General features: G+C 37.5%; 1 protein-coding gene across 9 annotated transcripts in view; it reads left to right on the forward strand.

Annotated features, from left to right (window-relative positions):
- PLPPR5 (phospholipid phosphatase related 5) overlaps positions 1–19,394 on the forward strand; it is a 116,872-nt gene that overhangs the window by 69,351 nt on the left and 28,127 nt on the right. For all 9 annotated transcript variants that reach the window (XR_010588601.2, XM_045366805.3, XM_005542623.5 and 6 more), the window contains exon 4: positions 15,003–15,179. Coding sequence is in view for 8 of the 9 variants with exons in the window: in XM_045366805.3 (XP_045222740.1) it covers positions 15,003–15,179 (177 nt within the window). In the remaining variant the exon portion in view is untranslated. The remainder of the gene's footprint in view (positions 1–15,002; positions 15,180–19,394) is intronic.

A 19,394-nucleotide genomic window follows, 5' to 3' on the forward strand; every position in this document is an offset into this window, starting at 1 on the left:
AAGAATTCATGAATGTGGTTTAGAAGCACCTGGATTTTCTGTAAACTTCCTTCAGCTTTAATTTTTTTTAATTCTATGAACCATAAAGTGCTTTACAGATGGAGGGATGTCACAGACCTAATGTTTGTACAGACACCTCAAAAATGATCCAGTGATAATGAACCAAATATGGCATTAGTTTTGGTTTGTAGTGTGCTTGCTTAATTGTTTGATCAGACACATCATGCTCTTGACTTGTACTGACCTGGTGGTCACAGACAATCCCCAGGATTTTTCTTCTGTAGTGACCTTTATCTTTTCCTTTACATCAACAGATCTAGATTGTTATTATTGATTAGTCATTTTCACTGTCACCAGTTATCTTAGTGTCCAATAAGAGATTTCTAAAAGGACTCAAAATATATGAATCTTGATTTCACTCTCTCTCTCTCTATATATATATATAAATTTTTTTTTTTTTTTTTTTTTTTTTTTTTTTTTTTTTTTTGAGACGGAGTCTTGCTCTGTCGCCCAGGCTGGAGTGAGGTGGAGCAATCTCGGCTCACTGCAAGCTCCACCTCCCAGGTTCACGCCATTCTCCTGCCTCAGCCTCCCGAGTAGCTGGGACTCTAGGCACCCGCCACTATGCCTGGCTAATTGTTTGTATTCTTTAGTAGAGACGGGGTTTCACTGTGTTAACCAGGATGGTCTTGATCTCCTGACCTTGCAATCCACCCACCTCAGCCTCCTAAAGTGCTGGAATTACAGGCGTGAGCCACCGCGCCCGGCCAATTTCACTCTATTTTTATATCAATTTATAACTTCTAGACTACGTATTAGAGAAGAAATATAGATCATAAAACCAGGCAATTATAAGTTAGTTAAATTACAAAACATTGAAAATAAAAATTGATTCACTTATTAGCCAATTTAACAAACAATTACTGAGCACACAGCGGGTCTAGGAACTCAAAGGCAAAGACATGCAGCCCGTACTCTGAGGGTGCTTAACACCCAGATGCAGCCGGGAGTAGGAGGCCAAAAACAACCCAGCACCACCAATTACATGTATAATAAGTGCTCTCATGCATGGGCACAGGGTAATGGGGCAGCCAGAAGGCTTTTACGAGGCAGAAGTGATATCTGAGGAAGAGACAGGTAAGGATGGTGGTTAGTTGAGGACTGCATTCATTTTCTAGGGCTACAAATTACCACGAAATTGGTGGCTTATAACAATATAAATTTATTCTCACATGGTTCTGGAGGCCAGCAATCTGAAAGCAAGGGTTTAGCAGGACTCTGCTCCCTCTGAAGGCTCTAGGGGAGAACACTTCGTTGCATCTTCCAGCTTCTGGTGGCTGTGAGTGTTCCTTGGCTTGTGACAGCATCACTCCAATCTCCACCTCCACAAGGTCACATTCATATGGCCTTTTACGTGCATCCCACCCTTTCTTCTGTCTTTGTCTTCTCTTGTTTTAAAGATACTTCCTATTGGCTTTAGGGCCCACCCTAAATCCAGAATGATCTCATCTTAAGATCTTTAATGAGATCTGCAAAGACGATGTTCCAACTAAGGGAATATTCACAGGTTCCCAGGATTAAGACTTGGATGTGTCTTTTGGGGGGCCACTATTCCACCCACTACAAGGAGTCTGAGAGATGAGATAACAGAGCAAACTGGAGCAAACCATAAGTAGTTTACCATGGCTAGAACATAGATTCTGGAAAGGGAGGGATAGGATGAGGCAGAAAAGCAATGAAAGGCCATGTCAGGAAAGACCTTGTTCTTAATGCTTGGAAGCTGGAACTTTTTTCTGAGTGCAATAGGAATTTACTTAACTCCTTGCCGCCTGGTGAGCTTTCTGTGCTCTTGCTCACTCCTTTGGGGAAATGAACTAACAGTGCATTCCTAGTCCAACTGGAAAATCTGTTAGTATTTGTCTAGCACATTTTATTTATTATACCTTAAGCTCTGGGGTACATGTGCAGAACGTGCAGGTTTGTTACCTAGGTATACACGTGCCATGGTGGTTTGCTGCACCCATCAACCCGTCACCTAGATTAGGTATTTCTCCTAATGTTATCCCTCCCCTACCCCTCCACCCCCCGACCAGTGTGTGATGTTCCCCTCCCTATGTCCATGTGTTCTCATTGTTCAACTCCCACTTAGGAGTGAGAACATGTGGTGTTTGGTTTTCTGTTCTTGCGATAGTTTGCTGAGAATGATGGTTTCCAGCTTCATCCATGACCCTGCAAAGGATATGAACTCATCCTTTTTGTGGCTGTATAGTATTCCATAGTGTATATGTGCCACATTTTCTTTATCATCTATTATTGATGGACGTTTGGGTTGTATCCAAGTCTTTGCACTATTCACAATAGTCTAGCACACTTAAAAAAATATTTTATGACTTGCCAAGCTTTTAAAGTTGATAAATGTCATATCAGAACTTTACATCTTATTCTTGAAATATGAGTGATATGGTGGCCCTGGACTTATGGTCAGTAATGGCAATAACTGTTTGGATCTGAGCACGGCTCTCCCCTCTAGAAGGCACATGTTCTCATCTGTTGGTCTCAGTCCTCACTCATTGTTTCTTCAACACAAGGCTAGAGGCATTGGCTTTATATCACTCTGCCTTTGCTGTTGGCTTTGTCTTTACTGGGACACTTGGCTCCTTTGTATTACCTGACTTTACCTTAAGTGAATTTGTAATTCTTTCTTTACACATAGTGTCTCCTGTATTTATCTGCCTAGAATTCCTTTCCCCTCGCTCTTCTTCTCCTGCCCCCTCATTTTTAAATCTCTCATTAAAAGGGCCCCTACAGAAAGTTTTGCCTAACACTCCCCTCTTGTCCTGGTTGGTTGTTGTTTCCATTTTGCTTGAGGGTAAGAGTCTTTTTATACTCGAGACTTAGAAGAAACTGTTGATCAACCTGACTTCTATTTCCTGTGAATTATTTCTGTGATTTGTGCTCCTCAACATACACCTCAGTTATGCTTATTAATTAGTCTTTTATGTGTCTCCGCTTTCTCTTGGACTAAGAGTCCTTGAGGTCAGCAGCAACAAATTTCTCTATCTCTATATTGCTAGCCCGAACTCATTATCCAGGACATAGGAAAGACACCATAAATAGTAATTGAAACTGGATGAATGAGAGTAGGAATGAATGAATGTATTCTGCACACTTTTTCCTTCTCCTGAAGCCTCAAGCTGTTTTTAAACTTTTAATTAATAGCTTTTTCTGTATACTATATGTTCAGTGGTATTCTAGGAAATCTTTTCTTATCTGCCATGAAACATAGAGTCTGCATCCACTCTTCCTTCTGTGTTTTGCCCAGGGATGAGAAGCTTGCATCCATTGGCTCCTACCTATCAGCAACCAGACGCCTGCTCTGCTCCCTCACTATGTCCTATTGCCACCCAAGCTCCAGGTCCCAGAAAAGCAAGAGTTGGGAGAACAGGCCTGTGAAATAATTTCTCCTGTGTCCCACATTCCCATGGACATTTATCCCAGAAGCATGGTTAAACTTCTCTGCCTTCTGGTTCCAACTTCTGTGTCTCCTGATGCTGCCAATGAGAGCCTAGGATCCCTGTGTTCTGTCTTCCTCCCCTGGTGCCCACCTGCCAGAAACATCTTCCTCTAGCCCCTCAAGCACCTAGGACACTACCCCCTCTCCTTTTGCACAAGTAACAAATTCCTCCACACAGCTTTCAAGGCCAAGCTAGTTTTCCCACCATGATTCTCCAGCTTTAGCCAGATACATATCTGCTCATGTTGCCCAAATCGTGCCTGACTCCCTGCCCCTTGGTGCCTTTCCTCACCTCACTACATGCATCAGAGACAACCCCAACCCTGGCTGCCCCTTTACCAGGAAAGCCCTTCCCAAATCAACCAACATTCTCCAGCTATTCGAACGGTCAGTGTGTCTTCAGCACTTTCTCAGGTTTCAGAGCCAGATGGAAATGATGGAAATGCCTTCCTGCCACCATAATTGGAGCTTGCCAAGTAGTTACAACACCAGCTTTGGTTATGCAAAGCTCAGCTTTTCATCTCTGCACTTTGTTCTTTAGTGTCATTGTCTCATCTGGTCCTCAGAACAGCTCAGTTTCATAATCCTTTATTCTTAATTCTGAAATCTTTTTTTTAAAAAGCCCTCTCTATGCAAGGAAAGACAAAATTTTGTTTGTCCCTGGATGAAAAACTTTATCTGACCTGAATATATTTGAGTTCTTTACTTATTCTGCTTCCTGTGAGTAGCCATCTGTTTTGAGGTAGAAATGTGAATGTGTTTTATGGTAGGGTGCAGCCCTGACCACACTGGAGGTATCAATGGCCAGTACATAGATCATATTACCCAAAATCTGAAAATGTTCAGAATTCTGAAATACTTCTCTACTTGAGGGCTCAGATAAAGGAGTCTGGGGCTGTAGTAAAGCAGACTTTGCTGCTTTCCAGGTTTGACCAGTGAGGAGACTTAGTGAAGATAAGTCATCACCCACCTAACATCATAGCCCTAAGGTACTGAAGGATCAAGACTGGAACTCAGATCCTCTGATGCTATCTGGGCCATTATCCACTCATTATAGGCAACTAATGTGCATGCTTACTGCAGGCTGGAGGGAAAGTAGAGATTCTTTTACCACAGCCTGTTAAGTACATTAGTTTTTTTAGAAAAAATCAATAGATTCCTGGAAAATATACAGTTTCTTAGAGGTCATTTCCAAAATACAGTAACTACTACACACCTAAAAAATAGCTAAAGTAATGCATAAGGCTGAAAGGTCACATAAATTATTCATTGTGAGAGTTGCTGTACATTTTGTATATATTTTTGTTCTAATTAGATATAAGCAGTGTGATATACACAAGCCCAGCTCTCCAAAGCAGTATGTTCATTTATTCATCCATTGATTGACCCTGTGCCAGGGCTGAGTATTGAGTAAGGGGCAAAACAAACATATCCCCTGTCTCCGTGGAGGCCTAGTTGGTGTTTTAACTCAGTTGTTTGAAACTGTGACCTGATGGAAATCATGTCATACACAGAGTTTAGGTATCTAACTCAGCCTTCAAAAACCTATTTAACCCATTATGTACTTAAAATATATTATTAATCGTGCTATAGGACTACCATGAAGTACAGTGTTTCCATGAGAAAGCAGGTGGAACATCTTGATTCTTGTTGTATGTCTGGATATAATTGTACTTCCAAGTGGAACTATAGATTTCCTGCCTAGAAACTTCTGTTGGCCACTGAGGCCTGAGACTTGTTATGTTTTATTCCTCCTTCACTGCACTTTCACCTTCCACCCATGACCTCACCCAGTTCAAACTCATGGGTGCACATAAGCACGCATCCAATTAACCAAGAATTCTGGCCAGTTTAACATCCTAAATATTCCAGTCTGTTCATGACTGCAGCCATGACTCTAGTTCAGGATGTGATGATCCAGCACTGGGAACCGCTTCTTCCAAAGTGATACTTTAAAATTCAAAGGTACTCCTGTCACATTCTCATGTCCCCTTTATATACTCCCATTTTCCTTTTAATACAAATCCCAACTCCTTCACTTGGCACACAAAGCTGTTTGAACCTGGCCCCGGTTAACCTCTCTGGCCTAATTCCTGCTACTCCCCTCTGTACTCACCCCCGCCTCCACCCACACAGCCTTCAGACTGACACACTGAGTCATTTTCAGCTCCTCCTTCAGGCGTGCTCTTGAAGGTAAGTAGTCTTACCTCTGCTTGAGGACTACTCCAGCCCCGCCTTCCTCTCCAAGCCTGAGGGAGAGAGGATCCTTGACTCCTATACTGCATATATTAATAGCATCTTTGTTAGAGCATGGGCTCTGTAACTGAACTGCTTGAGTATGAATCCCAGCTTCATCATCTTCTAGCCTTAAGTCCATGGATAATTTACTTAACCTTTCTGTGTCTTAGTTACCTCTCTTGTTGAGTACCAATGTCATGAATTGTTTGGATTACCTGATTGAGTGCATGTAAAGCACTGAGCACAGTTCTTGACACATAGTAAGCATTCATGAAATTTTAACTTTTGTTATGATTAGTTGTTACTGAGAGTGAGCCAAGAACCAGACCAGGCACTGAGGTTACAAAGAGAAAAGGATATTTCTATCCCATATAAGCTAGCATGGGAGAAAAAGATAAATATTTTTATGTAAAAATAACTCTTTTATAATAATTATGAACAGAATACTGGTAGCAAAGTGAGAAAGAGTCATTCTGCTCCTCCAACAGCTGGGACTAAGACTGAGGTTGTGATTTGAGGTGCAAACAGGCACTAAGCAGAGAGATGTGTTTTGACACCTTTGATAACTTAACATGCCTTAAACGCAGTTTTTGTTGTGAATGGTAGAACCTTGTAGGTGTGGGAGAAGAGAGGTTACAGAGGTTCACCCGCATCACCTTCCTCCTTCTTGAAAGGGAGTAAAGTGAGAGTTGGAAGCTGGGTGGGGACTCAGTGGGAATGGATGTAGGAAGCTTTTGGTTGAATGAAAATTGAAGGAGTTGGGGAGGAAAATCGCAAGCCTTGAGAGGGGGAAAGAAGAGCACTTCCTAAGGACCCAACTGGGAAAACTTCTCCCCTGCCCTTTACTTACTCACCGATAAGGGTTAGGAATGAGGTCAGAAATATACTATAAGCACACTCTTAATTTTAAGACATCCTTTGAAATGTCACACTGTCATTAATATTAATGATGTTTATTGAAATTAGTGTGGAGTTGATTACAGTATTTTGTTGCTGATCACAAACCTATATGTGCTGCAATATTATATTTATCTTTCTAAGGTATGATGACTCTTTTTCTGTTATTATATAATTTAAGACAGTATCTCGACAGTATCTCACGATCTAGAATCCAATTGTCACTTAATATTTAACATTTTCTGGTTCTATATATGTATATTATATACATAGTATAGATTATACAAAGATCAGACATATAGATAATCATATTATCATTAATTATAGTTTCTTTCCTTATCTGAAGAAATCCTGAGAAATATTTTGAGTCCTAAAGATTTAAGTACAAATTCAGACATCTTTGAGGACTACTCAGAGATACTTGAAATATGCTTTTATTGTTATACTACTAATTTCTTGTCCCGAACAGTAAACTTAATTTTTTTATTTATGTGTTTTAAATTTTGCAGGTTCTACTTCATTTTTGTTTAAGGTATAGCAAATCTAACCCTTCAATTCACCCAATAGTCTTGTGCATATTTTTTTTTAGTATTTAAAATTTCCAGATTAGTCTTTAACATGTTGATTTTAGTTCCTTACTTTCTTGTCAGGGAATTTTAAATCTTGGAGATGATGGGATAGAATTATAGCCATCAAATATCTTTTGCTTGCAGGGAATTCTTCAGATGCTACACAGCTTTTTTATTATATATTTTTTGTGCTTGTATAAAACCCACAAATAAGATCACAAGCATCTTTATGTAAATATCATCTCACTTTCTATCTGGTGTATGGAAAACAAGTGTTAAGTGGTGAATATGTATAGTTCTTGATTTCATAGATGATAATGTCAAGCAAAAGTGTATTTGTTCTTCTAGCTGATGGATGAAATGCCACATGTGCAGTATATTTATTGGGTCGGGGAGCAGTCATACTGGAGATAAATAGTCTCCATGTAAAATCAGCCATGGCTGCATTTTAGGGATTAGGTAAATGTGTCCGTGATGAAGGAGCTGTTATTCATAACCAAACCATCAATCGGCCTTTGTGCTGTGGGCAGCAGAGTTACTGAGCATATTCAGATCTTAACTTCATGTACCAGCTGGTCCTGAACACTGAGGTTGTTGTTACTTACATCACATTTGTGACTCAGTGTTTTTCATTCAAGGACATCAGCTACAGGATAAATTCTGTGTTCATGATGATGTAATCTTTTGTTAGGTACCCATTAAGGATATTGTAAAGAAAGTGGATGTTTACTCTTGATTTTCGAATACAATAAGGAGCTTTATCCCCATGCCCATAAGTTAGAATACATTATTTCTCCTAACACATACATAGTTTTAATCCAAATATATTGTTTTAATCCTTTTAATTTATTCTCATCACAAAGCAAACAAAAATTCTCATGGTGCCATGTGACGGTAATGAAACTTACACTTCTTATGTGACTACCATTCTAAATCCTACAGATTAGTATAGTTATTTTCATTTTACAAGTCATATAACTAAGAGTCAGAGAAGTTCAGTAATTTGTGTAAGGTCACAGAGCTAACTGGTAGTAGATTGAACTTTTAACCCTGACTATTAAATTCCTAAAGCTGAACTTTTCCTCCTAGCTTACACTGACTAAATACGGAATCTTCCAAGTCTCTAAAGGTATCAATAAAATACAAAACAACCAGTTAACTTTGATGAAGTAAAGTTTTTTTAAAAGTAGCCATTATGATAATTAGAATGTGAAAAAATAGGCTGTATATGATAGTTTAACTTAGAAAACTCTAAATAATTCCATGATAGTATCATTTTACTGCACTATGTGCCATTTGAAATGGTAATATATTAACAAATATTTAAAAATAAATGTAAATAAAAATATGTGGATAAATGTTTGTCTAATGAAGCTCAGGTAGCCTGGAAAATGGTTTTAGGATCAGTACCCAACTCAAAGCAATAAAATAAATAAAAATAATAAAGTAGCAATAACTGCGGAAATGGGTAAAATCTTTTTTGGAATATTCACTGATCATTTTGTATACCCTTTAAATTATGATGCTCTTGTTTAGGTCAGCATTGTCCAATAGAAACAGAAAGTGAACCATATATATATGATTTTAAAATGGCTAATAGTCACATTTTTAAAGTAAAAAGGTGATATTAATATTTAATGTCTTGTTTAACCCAGTATATCCAAACTATTATCAATTGTTTCAACATGTATTAATATGTTATTTCAACATGTATCAATATGTTAGTAATAAGATAGTTTGCTTTTTTCTTTTTCAAAATTTTCTAAATCCAGTGTATGTTTGACACTTGCAAAATACATCTCAGTTCAGACACTACATTTTCATCTGAAATCCTTGTTCTGTATTTAGATATAAAATTTACAGTGTAAAAAGTAGATGTGAAGCCCAATTTGTTTCAAACATATATTAACATTTTCTAACAATCTAATTGAGTACCAGTTTTGAAATCCTTTTCATTAAAATCAAATAGAATTGAAAATTTAGTACTATAGTTGGCCTCATCACATTTCAAGTGCTAATGGCTACAGTAGCTACTGGCTACGTATTGGTTCAGTGCCTCAAGGAAAGACTTCAAGATAAGAGGAAAAAGAAGTGTTTAGCTTCAGTAATTAAATGAGGCTAGCTTTGTCAAGCGAGAACAGGAATTTCTAAATATCAAAGCTTTACATATCAAAAGCAAAATTTGAATATCTGAATATTTTGAGTGTAATAAAATATTATATATAATGTAAGTATTATTATTATATTTTATTATCTGAGTATTTTATAGAGAAAACACAACTTATAAAGGGTGATAACACCAACCTAGGGGAAGGGAAGGGAGTACTTCCTGTCCTAGGAAGTGGAGGATTGGAGGAGAGGGAAGGGCTTAATGTGCCCACTTAGGTGAGCACCCATACATTAGAAAACCAAAGAAGGCAGTTGGTCACTGGATAACAGAAACTCCAGAGAGGTTGTGGAGATAACAGAAAGTAGAAGGGCTTGTACTTCATTTCTGGCTTGAAACTGGGAAAACAATTTCTCTTAATATACCTGCAGCAGGTAAGTCCGCAGAGAAGACAGTGGGAGCCCAGGGACCCTGCAGCAGAGCTTGGGAGGGTAGGCAGCCCACCTGGGACTACAAGGAAGATGTGCGGGTGATGAAAAGGATCTTTATTTCCTGTGAGCCTAAATGGACCAAGTCAGTATGGGGCCACAAGGACGTTAACAGTGGTTGTCAGTAGGGCACCAATGAAGCAGTGGGATACACACCTGGCAGTGGAGGCCAGTGAAAGCTGGTGGGTTGCCTCCCCACCTTGACCTTGAGGTCTTGCAGGCCTCCAACTAGACCCCACTGTTGTTTTTCCAGAAGAGAGAATAGTGAGAAACAGAACAACTAAGCATTTATTCAGAATTCCTCCCATCCCATTTCTATTCAGTGGAAGATGGGTGCTTATGATGAAGTTTAGATCAGTTATGGAAACTAGAGTTATTGCATGTTTTATGCAATCTAGATTATAGCACCGTACAGAAAATTTATGACTTCAATATCCCACTGCTTATTGCACCACCATTAGCACTCCTGACCCCCATCACAATCCTGAAAGGTCTGAATTAAGTGAACACAGGTCTGTCTGGCAAAGTCCATGGTCTTTCCACCATTGCATCACAATTTTGTTACACACCCCATCAGACACCTTTACATTGCTGTTTGGCAAATTTATCAATGAAACAAGAATATGAAGTCTGGGTACATAAATAAAACTTTCAGGACACTACAAGGTTGGCTAATAAATGAATGCCCCATTTTTTTTAAATAAAAATTTTATATGAAAAATGTCAGTAGCATTTTGTAAACAGATCTCAGGCGAAGTGCCATGAGGCTCTGTCCTTGATGCTGTCTTGTTATTGGTGATCTGTCTGGAGCTAACTAGAATCTGGGAGAAAGATAACTAATATACTATGATAGATGCCAGCATAAAAGTTCAAAATGGTGTTGACAGGGTAAAATATTGTTTTGAAAACAATAATAAATTTGATTTTTTGAACAATTTCAGGAGCCCAGGGTAAGGGGAACTTGATAAGGCACCAGTTCATGTGAAGAAGTCATGGAAGATTCAGTGGATCGCAAACACAGTTTGACCAATAATGCTATGAAGTTATTAAAACACACTCTCTCTCTCTCTCTCTCTCTCACACACACACACACACACACGCACACACACTAATCAAACCCAGTGCCCTGTTAGATCGCATCAATCAAAGTCATCAAAATCTGGAAATCGGTTTAAAGATAATCCAATCCTGACCTGACTATGAGAATACGGATCAATGAGTAAGACTATAGGGTGCAATCTAGAAAAGTCTCAGCTGCACTTTGGGCTGGTCAGTTGATAGTGGGCACCGGTTTGCTTAACTTTGGGCTGTACTCTTTGAGAGAAGTACTAACAGATGTCAAAAGCACTAGACTGTGCAGAGTGCTGAGGGATCTGGCCACTGAGTTATTCCCATATTGAGGGGAATTGAGGCTGTTTCATCTGTAGAAAAGAAGAGGCAAATAGTAAAAGAATACATATAATCATTTGCAAATAAACAATTAGTGGATGTCTTTAGGGCTAAATAGCACAAGAAAGGTGAAAGAAGCATGAAAACAAGAGAAGGAAAAAGGTTCTCCAAAAGCTAGACCACAATGAATAGCCTGGACTTGCCTTCTATGTCCTCACTCTAGTGAAGGAACCAATGAAAATAAATTATAACCATACATTGTGGCCAGTGTTCTCAGATGAGGAACAAGGTGCTTTGAGAACACAGCGGAGGACTGCATATGTTGTCTAGGATACGTTTCCCCCATCACTTCCCTTTTACCTGGAACTCTCATGCTCATTCTTCAGGATCTAACCATAGATGTCTCCTCTTTGAAGAAACCTAGCACAGTCTCTGGTACATAGTAGGTGCTTCATAAATATGTGTGTGTGTGTTTATTTTCATTTATTTTTATAATAGTATTTTGTTATTAATAATAGTTCAATGTTTTCTCAATTTACACAAAAAAATAGATATATATTATAACAAGTGAGTCAATGCATATTACAAACTAATAGGACATTATGATTATATTTTAGTAAAAGCAAACAAGTAAGCAAAACCTTTTTATATGTGTGTTAATTATTGTATATATTTGTATAAGCAAAGAGAAAAAGTATAGAAGAATATACACAAGGCTCTTAACAGGGAGCAAATGATCAGCTTTGGCTTTCTGCATCTTAGTGCTAATGGATATTTGTGGAATGGATGAATAAGCTCTGCTAATAATGATTAAATGGGTTGGCCTGCGAGGTAGTGAGCATCTACTGACCCTAGAGGACTGAGTGAATACCATCCTGCTCAAATCACACACCCTGCTGTTTGCATTTTATTTTAGCTACATTTTGACATCTGGTCAACCTAGATGGTTTCATAAGTGAATTAAAAACCAAGAGAGCATAAATAATCAATTCCTGTTCTGTATCCAACATGCTTAATAGATTATTATGCCATAATTTCCTCTTCTACAAATTAAGAATAATAGACTTTCTGTAAGGATAACACAATTAGACTGGTTTAAAAGGCACTTATGTTCATAAAGTACTAAAGAGTTGCTGAGTACAAGTGAAAGCTCTCTTAATTTTTCTTTTGTAACATCCATGCCAACTGATTATGCTACAGAAAAATTTGTACATTATAAAGCACTGCTATGATCTACTTTAAAATTAAATCTATAACCCTTGAAATTCACATAACCCTTGAAATTCAGCCACTGTCCACTCTCCACTCTGATGGAGGGAAAAGCCAAATACCAGGCTATTCCTAAAATAGAAGCTTTTTCATGAGTTTGCATTGTGGCTAGACTGTCTGTGGGCTCCTTATAAACCTTGCTTGAGTCATTAGGGCAATTTGACGATCAACTTGACATTCAAGAGAAACTTCACAGGGATGTAGCCCAAGCCCGCATTTTACTATGGGCTCATACAACTTGGCCAAGTAAGGGCTGGGCTGTATCTGAGATGGTCTTCGGGGGCAAGGGAAAGGCAAGTGTTTTCTGAAGCCAAATAGATTCTGTAGGGTATTTTGCACAAGGACCACATTTACACTATTTCCCACTTCTCTCTAATAGCAGAGCATAGAGGTAGCCTTAGTTCTATGATTCTATGGTGGCCTCCTTTCTCCTGTCTTTAGTTCCTGACTGGCCTGCATTCACTGGTACTCAGCTTATGCTCATTGGCCATTTCCTCCAGGCAAGAAGTCAATGAAGTAGAAAGGAAGATTAGGAGATACCCAAGTGCCTTCCCTTTACTTTCCATTTACACCTGTCTTTTTTCAACAGTGCCACCGCAATCATCAAACTGTGCAGTCTTCATAATAAGCTTTGTCTTGATTCAGTTTTTAACCTATAAAATGGAGGTAATGATGATACCTAACTTAGATGATTGTTTTGTAGATTGAATGAGATAAGTAATCTGTTAATAAAATGCTTAGAACATTGCCTTGAAGAGCAATCACTCATGAAATGGTAGCTATAATTGATACTAGCAGTATTAATATTATTCAGTTATTATCCCACGTTTATTTTGTCTTAATGAGGACAGAATATATTGAGTATTAACAGATGTAAAGAAATGTAAAAGTAAGAAACAATTAACCAGCCTTATAGCTGTGTTAAAGAAAACCTCACAAGAAGCCCAAATTTTCCTCTCTATTCATACGCACTAGTCATACAAGGAGTTACTCAATTAGCTGCATCACTAGAAACCTGAAGTGGTGTGATAGCCTGGCCTTGTTATTCATGTGGGCAGAACTCTTTAACACATTCTCTCAGATTAGCAAAAGCATCATTTTCTCTTTCTCATCTCTTCCTGTTCCCCTCTCATGTATACTTATCCTCCATTACTGAAATTATCAAGCTTTTCCAAGCACAGGCTTAGACACACAGACGCAGCTCTGAAAGTCACAGGCCAAGATGGAGACAGTTCAGCTCCCCCCGCCCCAGACTATTGAGACCTGGGATGGATTGTAAAAGGCTAGAACTTGGCTAGAGAGATGCCTTGTATCACTTGGACTGCTTACATATTTAAACAGCCCCTTTTGGCAGCTACAAGGGCTGCAAACTTTGCCCAGAAAAAAAAAAAATAGAGAAGATAATTACTGGATTTCATAGTGTTCTAAAATGGCTGGTATGAACTTAAAACTTAAATTCTGATTTTAGTTTACCCTCTTAAGCAGATGTATTGTTTATTTAACCAGGGACAATAGTTAAGGGTATATATGCATTTCTAAGAATTTTTCTGAGTATATTATCAGTACCAGATACTTACTGATGTTTATACCATAAAACCTGATTACATTATCAAAGTCATCTCTTTTACAATTGCTCTACTAATGACTTGAAATAATAATTGAATACAGTCAACAAATTTGCTTATAAAGTAATGCATAAAATTAAGAGCAGTTGAGCTATAGAATAAGTTAGATGGGGGAAGGGCCAAATAATTCTTGAGCATGGTGGCTTATGACATTTCATTCCCTGCAGTCAGTTGACACCATATGTTCATTAGCGTATGTCCAGATGCCAGAAATGTAGGTATCTATTCATTGTTTTGTGTTTAGTTGACACATTTCCCTTATTGTACTTAAGTATTTTATTGTCCTAATCCTGGCTGATAAAATGTAGTTAAAGTAATTTCACAACTTCATTTAACAACATGAAAGCAACCTTGGCATTACATTGAATCTTAAATTCTTTCTTCAAAGTAACATCTGTTTGGTAGAAATCTATTCCATTTTATTTTTTCTAGTTATATTCACAATCCTGGTTTTTATGAAGTATGCATCCTCTAAATATGGCATACACAAATGGAAACATTAAAAACACTTAAACACTTCATGAGTTTTCCCCCTTCTAACAATATTGTTGAGGTTGATCTAAAATGAAAATTCAGATAAAATAAGAATGGATATAGTAAGAATAAAAAGAAAAAAAGACAATTGGACTATCTGTGCTTGGTGTTTCTAGATGATTAATAATCTTATATTAAGAATTGGCCATTTGTAACAGATTGCCATATAAGGTAAGTAAAATGAAACAATTGCTACTCTTGAATTCTGCTTTTAAGAAACTTATTTCAAAAACTTCGTAAACTCCAGTTAATGATTTGAACCATACAGCCATATATATGTCTACAAATATATGTTTGTATGTACACATGATATTCTATGCTAATAAAGGAAATGCCTTCATGAAAAGTCATGTTTTTTATTTAACATTTCAGATGTACATTACCAACACAATCAAAGCCAAGGGAACCAGACTTGCTAAGCCAGTTCTATGCTTGGGCTTAATGTGTTTGGCATTTCTTACTGGACTCAACAGAGTAGCAGAATATCGAAATCATTGGTCAGATGTTATAGCAGGCTTTCTGGTTGGAATATCTATAGCAGTATTTCTGGTAAGTACAAATTTCTGTATATATCATTGGGTTTTTAATTAACTTGCATAATCACCTATGAGAAAATACAAGTGTGAATCACTGGGTTTGTCTAAATGTAGTATATCAAACAAGTCATTCATTTAAGTCATTCATTTCTTCCTCCTCCCCCATTTGTTCTGCCACAAGTCAGGTTTGGGGATGAAAAAAATACAAATCCTACACTTAAAGTTGAACAATATATTTTCATATAAAATAGAACTGGCCTAAAAACACACTGTCCCTCCCAAATAGTTTTTAAGACTGGGGTAAAAACTGCCTATAATATTTTTTAAGGATTTATGACAAACTTTATATAAATCTTTAAAAATGTTTCAGGACTGGTTTGGATATTTTTTAAAAATTCCTCAGGGAAGTTGGCATCATGTGGTATGGAGAGCATCCCAAAGTCCCCTAGTGCCTCCCTGCTGTACTCTCCCTGAGCCTCCATGTCCCAGTGCTTTCTAACAGGTCAACCTCACCTGTGAGATGAGGCGTTTTACGTCAGTAACTGAAAACTCATGAATAGTTTCCAAGACCGTACCTTGTCAAATCATATTTCACCACACAGTAAACAGCATACACAGTGACTTATGAAGTAAGCATTCCATGTATGCTCTTATTATGAAATCTTCTAGGAATATCTCCATAGGTTTTGGTTGTTAGAAAATGTATTTTAGTCTGACTTTAGAATTCATCATTATTTATTTAACGAGAGGCAATAGTCAAGGGTTTATATGCATTTCTAAGTATTTTTCTGACTTATTATCAGTACCAAATACTTACTGATGTTTATACCATAAATTCTGATTATACTATTAGATTATACTATTAAAGTGTAGTATAATCATGAGTATATAACATTTTATAAGTATAAGTATGTGATAAACAGCCCAAACTTCCCTCTGTACTCATGTGCACTAGTCATTATGAGTATAGCACATTTTACATAAATGAAACAATGTGCAGACTATGAATCAAACATATTTTTGCATTGACACATTATAATTTTAAAAATACTTTATGTACATTTTGATTACATTTAAATTGCCCTTACATGTAACTTTACTTTGTTAGCCTCATTTTACTAGTTAATAATCAGTAAGCAAACACTTCAGTGAATCTTTCCAGCTACCAAATGCTGAAACATAATTTATGTACTGGGCATTTTAAATAAGTTATTTCCTCCAGAATCTCCTGTGGTAAAGTAGTCACCATGACCTCATCTCTGTACTGCATCCTGTGCTTCTTTTTGATACCACTCTCTGTGATTCCCAAGGTCCCTGGGAGACTTAGACTCAACCTTCTTTCATTCCTGGAGGTATCCTCTAGCCTCATGAAAACTGGGGCCCTGGCTTGAACCAAAACCTTTTTTTTTTTTTTTTCATTCACTCACACAGTTGAAACTGGTTAACATTCAGAAAGCAAAACCAACAACAAACTTTACATAAATCCTTACAAAAATATTATAGGCAAAGCCAAGAGCATACACGTAGCCAAAATTTCAAAGCAGTAATGTCAGATGCAACTGTGTTTCAGCTCTGCGGGTCCATAACATATTCACTGGCATTTCATCAGCCTTCTTGTTTATCTGTGGCTATTGCCACCTTCCCTATACTTCCGGTGAACACCTTACCTTACAAGGCCAACACCAGAATGCTGGTGCCTTCCAAGTCGCTTCCCTGTCTGGTGAATGTTGAGCTGAGCTCTGGATCCCCCTTGAGCTCAAGACCCTCCAATTGCACATGTTGAGAAAATTTCATGATAGCCCTTTGAACATTCCCATTCTCCCAGGAAAATGACTTCATGAAAAGATTATATGTAAATAATGCCTATATAATGACTAAAAATATATTTATGCATTCATTCACAACCTTTTATGAATGTGAATGCCTATAGGTATATCTAAATAACAGCCTCCCTAAAGGATCATTATAAGGCTCTATAAAGGTTAAACAAAATAGTACGAGTTCAGCGAATGACTACATGAATGACTGGAAAAAGTTCCATAAACTATAGTTTGCTTCCTCTCAGCCCCTTTTGCCCTATGTGAGATTTGTGTTTTGAAAATATATTTACAGGACGATAAGACAAAGTTGAGGATAGAAGAGATAGGTTATGCAGCACCAGGGAAACAGGATGGTGCAGATTGGTCCTCAGTGGCACAAAGAGGGAGGATATCCATCATGTCCTCCAGAATATTTAGGAGGTGGAATGGTTTGGAGCCTGGTGGAACATGGACGGTGATATGGACGAGGCACAGGGAGCCTTCTATGATGATTCCCAATTTTCTCATTTGGGAAACTCAACACATTTATTCTGAGCAGTAACTCCAGCTCTGGCCTGTAATATGTTGTAATATCCTAGGGTGTTTCCAATTATCTTGCAGTGTGTGCCGAATTCTAAAGTGATTCCAAAATAAAATTAATGCTAATCTACTCCGGATCTCTGTCTTGGTTAAAGGAACCCAGAGTACCCAGTCACCCGGACTCTATGCCTAACATTTGCCTTTGGCTCCTTCTCCTGTTTCATTCCACACACCAGTGATTCATTTAGGCCAGGTTCATTTCCACTATAAAAATATTTCTTCCATGTCTTGTGTCTTTGCTCTCTGACCATAATTTTGAATTGTAGACATTATTGCTTCTTACTAAAATAGTGAGGCCTTCCCTGAACCATGTTTAAAATGACTACTTCTCCTTGAGGATTCCTTTCCTCATTCCCTACTTTACTTTTCTACATAGGATGTTTCAGCCTTTAATATGTAATATTAATTAATGTGTAATAAATTAGTGTGCAATATACCATATGGAACTTTTTTGGTTTTGCTTTCCTATCAATCCCACTAGAATGTAAGCTCCTTGTGAAGTTTGTTTGTTTTGTTCACTGCATATTCCCAGTAACTAGAACAAGGTCTGATACAGAGAAAGCACTGAATAAATGTATGATGAATGAATTAATACATGAAAGAATGAACAAAGAATGTTTTATTTACTTCCCAGAATTCTTTTAAGGATTAAGCGAAATCCCACATGTAAGAAGTGCAGCCTAGTGCAGACAAGACATTGAATACCACAGTCTTCACGTTTGATGACTATATTCAAACCCTTTAGACACTTGAGATTTGTCTCAGACAAGATCCAGTTTCCCCAGGAAGTTTCCCTGATTGGCTGATTTTTTCCATTTTTTCCTGCATTTCTACCACTCTTTGAGTCTGTCCTCTTATAATTTAATAAGGAATTAATGCTGTGTTAATTGTATTACTCTTATCTCATGGGCATTTTGTTTCAGGTTAGACAGCAGAATCACGATACTTAGCAAAATACAAAACAAATACTAGTTGAACAATATTTGTAGATTGATTATGATATATATGACAGTGTCAGGCAGACTAGCTCAAGTTTATTGAGCCGCAACAATAGCTTGTCATGTTATGATATATAACAGTAACAATAATAGCTATTGTGCTCTTCACTACATTATTGCAATTAACCCTCAGAACGGCTCAGTAAAATGTTTTTATTGTCTTCATTTTGCAGGTTTAAAAAAAATTGAAGCCTGATTATATGAAGTAACTTGCCCATGTTCACAAAGCTAGTAACTGAGAGATCCAGGATTATGATCCAGACCAGTTTGACCCCAAAGCCCATGCACTTAACCCCATACAATAATGATGTTTCATTTACCACAAAGAGTGAAAATGAACAAGAATGGATCAGATTAAGTAATCATCACGACAGGAAAAAGAAAATACATATATAGTGATGATTTACTCATATCATCTTGGTAGGAGAGAATAGAATTACAAGAATTATACATGTGGAAGTCACTCATGTAAAAACAGAATGTCTGAAAGCAGAGTAACGTTAAATTGTATAAGCACATCAGAAAATTTGACAATTTCTGTCCTAGATGCTTGCTCATTCATTAATCTGATCCTTCACTGTGACAGTGGGAACACAGCGGTGAGCAAAAAAGAACATCTCTGCATTTGTGGAACTTGGAAGAGACACATCAATCAAAGTATTACTTTAAATGATGTTTAATTTCATACTAAGTGCTCTGATAAAAAGAATCACAGCTCCATGTGAGCAAAAAGCAAACAAACAAAAACAAAATAAACCGTCCTAGCTAGGAGTTCAAGGAAGGCATCCATGAGGAAGTGAAGCTGAGATGAGATATCACGGCTGAGTTAGA

The sequence above is a fragment of the Macaca fascicularis genome, chromosome 1 (genome assembly GCF_037993035.2).
Source record: "Macaca fascicularis isolate 582-1 chromosome 1, T2T-MFA8v1.1".
NCBI classification, from domain to species: Eukaryota; Metazoa; Chordata; class Mammalia; order Primates; family Cercopithecidae; genus Macaca; species Macaca fascicularis.